Source organism: Pteropus vampyrus, unplaced genomic scaffold (genome assembly GCF_000151845.1).
Source record: "Pteropus vampyrus isolate Shadow unplaced genomic scaffold, Pvam_2.0 Scaffold291, whole genome shotgun sequence".
Classification (NCBI taxonomy): Eukaryota; Metazoa; Chordata; class Mammalia; order Chiroptera; family Pteropodidae; genus Pteropus; species Pteropus vampyrus.
Window position 1 is genome coordinate 408,274 of NW_011889072.1, and position 6,377 is coordinate 414,650.

At 47.9% G+C, this 6,377-nt stretch overlaps 1 protein-coding gene across 1 annotated transcript in view; it reads left to right on the plus strand.

The window, feature by feature from the left end:
* The window catches only part of LOC105302975 (putative ciliary rootlet coiled-coil protein 2), a 71,861-nt gene that overhangs the window by 32,919 nt on the left and 32,565 nt on the right, over window positions 1-6,377 (plus strand). Inside the window, exon 13 of the mRNA XM_023521081.1 lies at window positions 5,402-5,595. Within this exon, the coding sequence (XP_023376849.1) occupies window positions 5,402-5,595 (194 nt within the window). The remainder of the gene's footprint in view (window positions 1-5,401; window positions 5,596-6,377) is intronic.

The window sequence follows — 6,377 nt, forward strand, 5'->3', positions numbered from 1 at the left end:
AGCGGTTTGGCTTTTTTCTGACCCCAGCCTCATGGGTCCACATGGAACCCTGTCCCTGCAGAGTCCTGGGCCCCCAGCGGCGTGCAGGCCCCACGGCCCTGTCACCCTTGGGACCGCTTAGGGTTTCTCAGACTCTGTCCTGCCTCTCGGCCATCGTTTTTAGCTGCAGTCTGCCTTGCCTTCAGTAAGCCAGGGCACGGTGCGGTGAGTTCTGATGGCCGTGTGCGCCTGGGCAGCCACCACCGAGGTCGAGATGCAGAACTGTGCCTCCGGGCTGCAGGTTCCTGGGCCCCCGCCCCCCGCAGCCTCTGCTCTGCGAGTACCAAGTGCCACCCGCACCGGTGTCGCCTGGCGCTTCCAAGCTTCCCGTACGCGGAGTCACAGAGCATAGACGTGCTGAGTGCTGCTCTCTCTCGGCACGTTCGAAGGGCGTCGTGTGGTCAGACGCATCGAGAGCGTGTCAGGTTTCACTGCACAGCGATGTTCCCCTGGACCGAAAACCCGCGCTCGCTTACCTGGCCACCTGCAGCTGGGCACTTGGGCTGTTTCCGGTTTGGGGCCACAATGGACAAGACTGTGATGAACACGGATTCTCATTTCTCTGGGTAAATGCGTCGGAGTGAAACCGTGGGCACGCACGCGTCGGCCGTCACGAAGAACTGCCACATAGCTCCCCAGAGTGGCTCTGTCTCTTCGCTCTGCTGCCGGCAGCGTAGGGTCCCCCAGCCGCTCCTTGGCCCTGTCGATTTTGGGTGTCATCCGATCTTTTCAGCTCTTCCCTGTGTGTGAAGTTCTATGTCATGTGGTTGGATTGCATTTCCCTGATGACGAGTGATGTTGAGCACATTTTCATGTGCTTGTTGGATATTTATAGACCTCCTTTTGTCTCCTGTCTATTCAAGTCTTTCGCCCATTTTTTATTGGCTTTTTGTATTTTGGTTATGGATGCATAGGCGCTTTCACATAGCTCAGATACATGTACTTCGTCAGGTCGGTGAACTGAATATTTTCAAGTTTGTGACTTGCATGTACATTTCCTTAATGGTATTTTTGATGGAGAGAGATTTTTAACTTTGGCAAAGTCCCATTAACGAAGTTTCTTAAAAACGTTATGGTTAGTATTTTCTAGGTCCTGTCTGAGAAATGTTTGCCTAGCCCAAGAACAAGAAAATATCATCCCATGTTGTCACCTCGCTGTCGCATTAAGTCCCCGATCCATTTCCCGTTGATGTTTGTGCAGACCAGGTTCCCCAAGTCTGCTCTGCCGACCAGCAGCATCAGGTCACCTGGGACTTGTTAAAAGCGCAGATTCTTGGGCCCACCCCAAACCGCCTACATCAGAAGCTCTGTGGGCGGGACCCAGAAATTTGGATTTGAACCCTGCAGGTGAACCCGACACACACCAGAGTGTGCGAACCACACGGGTACGGTATGAAGAAGGAACTGAAGGCTGTTTTCTTTCATGCTAATATCCAGTTGTTCTAGCACCGGTTTTTGGAAAGACTCTCCTTTCCCCCTTGAATTACCTTGGTGACTTGTTGAAAATACATGAGTCATGTAGGCACACAGATCATGTGGTTGATCTGCGCGAATCCGTGTTCTTCTTTCACCAAAACCACACTGTCTTGATTATTGTAGTTTTTTAGTAAGTCTCGAAATTAGGTAGTGTAAGTGCTTCAATCTTATTCTGCTTTTCCAAGATTGTTTTCTCTGTTCTAAATCCTTCGCGTATCCATATACATGGTAGAGTCAATTTGTACCCTCACCCCAAAAAAAGCCTGATTGAGATGGTGTTGATTTTATAGATCAGTCTGAGACGACTGGACATGTGAAGTATGCCGAGCTGTCTGTTCATGAACATGGTATGCCTCCATTAAGTATGCCTCTACTCAATTCCTCTCGACTGTGTTTTGTAGTTTTCAGTGTGGGAGTCTTATACATGTTTGATTAAATTAATTCCTAGGTTTGATATTGTGGATCGTCTTGCTGTTTTAATTTCGTTTTCTCCTTGTTCTTTACTAGTATCTAGAAACGTGATCTCATGTTATTACGTTTGAATCATGCGCCCTTGACGAGTGCACTTCCGAGTACCAGGGCTTCCCACGTGCGTCGTCACGTTGCCTGTGGATAACAACGGCTTCACCTCTGTTCTGATCTCAGTGCCTTTATTTCTCCTTTCTTTAAGGCCCTGGCTAAACGCCAGCAGAACAAAGCTAAAAGGAGGCGGTGACATTGGCCAGCCTTCCGCCAAACTCAATCACAGCGAGAGTATTCAGCATTTCACTCTAAAGTGTGATGTCGTCCGCAGGCTTTCTATAGATGCCCCTTATCAGACTGAGTACATTCCATTTTATTCCTAGTCTGCTGAGAGATTTCATCATGAATGAGTTTTGAATTCTGTTAAATGTGTTTTCTGTATCTATTCTATCTATTACATCGTTGTTCTCCTCATTCTGTTAATGTGGTGAATTGGTGAATTTTTAATATTAAACCAACCTTGCATTCCTGAGGTAAACCCTACTTGGTCATAAGTTAATAGACATTTTATATATTTTTTTCATTTAATTTCATAATATTTTGTTAGGGATTTTCACATCTATACTCATAAGGAATATTGGTCAATAATTTTCTCTCGTTTTTTGTAATTTTTTTCTTGTAACATTTTTGTCAGATTTGGAATCAGGGCCTCATAAATCGGGAAGTGTTCCTTCCTCCTCAATATACTGAAAGCGTTTGAAATTTGGTGTTATTTTCCCTAAATGTTGGTAGAATTCACCAGTGAAGTCACATGAGGCTGGAGTTTTCTTTGTGAGAAAAGTTTCAATAACAAATTCAATTTTTTAACAGATATAGGGCTACTCAGATTTCCTATTTATTCTTGTGGCTTTCTTCTTCTGCATCCTGATAATTTTGCTTGTGTTGTTATTATCATTCAGTTCAAACTATTTTCTCATCTTCTATGTGATTTCTTCTTTGATCACTTAGATGTATATTGCCTAATTTCCAAATGTAGGGGTTTTCTAAATATCTAATTGTTTTCCATTTCTAAGATTCCATTATGGAAAACACACTCCATATTATTTTAATGGGTTTTCTAAATATCTAATTGTTTTCCATTTCTAAGATTCCATCATGGTCAGAAAACACACTCCATATTATTTTAATGGGTGTAAATGTATCGAGGTGTGTTGTGTGGCCAACCTATTGTCTTGAACATTCTGTTGTCATGTGAAGGGTTATGCTATCGGTAAGCGCAGTGTCTATAAATATTAAGTAAGTCTAGTGACTTGATAGTGTTTAAATCTTCTATGTCCTTACTGGTTTTTGTTTATTTGTTTGCCTTGGTTTATTTGGCTGGTTGCTTTTGTCTCCATATTCTATCAGTAACAAAAGGGTATTAAAACCTCTGTGATTGTGGAAATGTCTGTGTCTGCCTTTAGCTCTGCCCATTTTTGCCTTATATATTTTGAGTTCCTATTATTGCGCTGCATACATCTTTAGTATTTTATGTCTTCGTGAGAACAGACTTTTTATCATGATAAAACATCCCCTCCTATCTCTATCAATACTGTTTTTATTGTCATCTACTTTTTCTGATATTGATGCCCCACCCCCCGCCCCCTTACTCATAAGCTTGCTGAAGTCATAGGTCAAGTTCTCAGGCTTTTAGCTAAGGCTTTGTCCTTGGCTCCTAAGGCCCTGGGGCCTGTGCTACTTAGCAGCTAGCAGACACCACAAGGGGGCGTCTGCCGTAGAATGTCAGGCTCATTGAACAGTCTTCATCATCAGGAGTGAAACGTTCTGGTCTTCACGTTTGAAGAATATTTTTGCTGGGTATAGAATACGAGAGTAGCCATTATTTTTTTCCAGCCTTTCGACTTTCACTGTTGCTCTTTGGAAGTCAAACGTAGGTCTTTTTGTTTTTTCGGTTAAAGGCAATGTGTACGTATGTGGTTCCCGGCCCCCGACCCCACTGATTTTTAAAGATATCTTTCTTTAGTTTGGTATTCAAAAACTTTACTAAGATAGATCTACGTGACATTTTCTTTGTATTTATCCTTTTGGGGAACTATGGCTCACTTTACATCTGTGGCTCGAATTGTTAGATTTAGAAAATCCTTGTCCAGCATCTGTTCAAATATGCCCTCTCCTCTCCCCCTGCAACCCTAATCATACGTACACTGGGCCTTTCTACCTCGTCTTATATCTGTTACAATTTTCGGTGTTTTCCATCTTGTTTTCCTCTTCGTGATTCAGTCTGAATACATTTTTTTTGCTTATCTTCCAGATTCTTAGTCTTCCAATCTGTCTAATCTGTCATGGAACCCCTTATATTTATTAATTTTGATTATTCTTCAATTATGTTGTTTATATTTAGTTTCTAGTTCTGTTGCAAAATTCTCCATCTTGCCATTCATCTTCTTAAACATTTAATCACAACTATTTTAAAGTCCGTGTCTGATGACTCTAATATCTGGACGGCCAAGGAGGCAGGGGGAGTCCGGTTTTTTTTTGTTGTTTTTGTTTTTTATGTTCTTATATATGGTTTTTGCCATATAATCTTATCTCCTGATAGGCCTGGTAATGTTAACCAAATGCCACACAATAAAATGATAGAAATAATTGGACTCTGCAAGTCTTCCTCCAGAGAGGACTGACTTCCGACCCTGGCAGCCAATGACAGCAGATGATCGTCGTGACCAGGTGCTTCAAGCCTGGGCTCCAGGCTTATTAGGGAGGGTCTATTTCTGACTCGCCCCTCCTCCTGGAGCAAAGGCCTCTGTGGCTATGACTGGAACCCTGGCCTGTTTTGGGGGGCCCTTTTGCTTTGATGGCTCTGAATTTGAGTTTTTGGACCTCTAAGGCCATAGTACTGCCAGGAGCTCTCCTTGGCTTCCCAATTTCTCAACCAATGAGGAGGGACGGGGGACCAGCTGGTGGGCCCATCCATGTTCCAAGCTCTCGGCTCCTGCCGTCCAGCTGCCCGGCGGGTCTCTGAGGCCTCACACAGATTCCGGGATATGTTTTGTCCAGGTTTTTGTGACGATCTAGGTGGAAGTGTTCCTCTCCAGTAACCCGGCTCCCTGTCACCTTCTACTGCCATTTCTGCACAGTGTTTCCTGTCCTCTGGACCCCTGTGGCCCAAACGAGGTCACTGCTTAGATTGGCAGCTGGGAGTGCTCAGTTCAGCGACTCCTCCGTCATGGCCACAGGAGTGGAGGTCCCCTCCACTGTGCGTCTCTGAGGCCCAGTATGTCTTCTGTCCACTCCCCTCCCCTACCTTCTCCTCCAGGCCATGCTGCTTGAGGTTGCTTCTCCTGAGGCTTTGTTTTCCCTTAACTGGTCCCCCCTCCCCGTCCCACACTCTCTCCGCTGGACTCTCCCCTCCCTTCTCCTGTAGGTCACATGCAAGAAACAGGCCCTGGAGGAGCACCTGGCCCAGAGCCTGCAGGACCGGGAGGCCCAGATGGACACTCTCCAGAAGGCCCTGCAGGAGAAGGGGGCCTTGTCTGAGGAGCGGGCCCAGCTGCTGGCCGAGCGAGAGGCCCTGGAGAGGCAGAGCCAGCTCACGGCTGAGGAGGCAGCTGATCTCAGGTACCCGGGGGCTGAGGGGCAGGGCATGTCTGTACGGCCTTGCCCTCAGCCCACCGTGTGGCAGGGGCGGGGCACTCACTCAGGGCTAGCGTGTCTACGTGGGCGACAGGCTGCGAGTGAGGTGCCACCACAGTGCCCATGGCAGGGGACGTCGCGGAGAGGTTAATCCAGTGAGAGCCCTGGAGGGGCCTTCCTCAGAGAGGCGGCTGCGCTGCCCAGTGGCAGAAGAGAGCCGTGGAGTGTCTTGCTCACAGATCTGCAAAGTTCGGGGTACATGCGGCTTCAGGCGAGGCTGGATCCAGGCGCGCCCACAGCGTCCTCAGAATCCCGCCTCTCCCCTCAGTGCTGCTCAGCGCGGAGGAGGTTTTGTTCTCAGGCAGGTGCTGGGTGAGAGGTGGCAGGATGGCCGGTGGCCACTCCAGGCTTCCCCGTCGAGCAGACGGCGTGCCCTTCTCCCCACAAAGCCCGAGAGCTGCCGCCGTCGGCCACCTTCAGCCACCTGACATCCTTGAACCAATCCTGGAATCGCAGGCTTAGACCGGCAGGCCGGGGTCACATGCCTGTCCTTGGAGTCGGGAGTGGTGCCAGCCCCAAGGAACCATGATCTCAGGGCGGGGGCAGAGTGAACACCAAAGTCCCCCCGGGGGGCACCGCCAGAAGATGTGGAGTGGGCACTTTGGGCAACACCGGGGTGCCCTGTGGGCTGTTGCCTGGTGAGCCGAGCTGGTCCCGAGGCTCCACAGAAATCCAGCAGCGGACGGCTTTGTGGGCCCTGGGGCCCC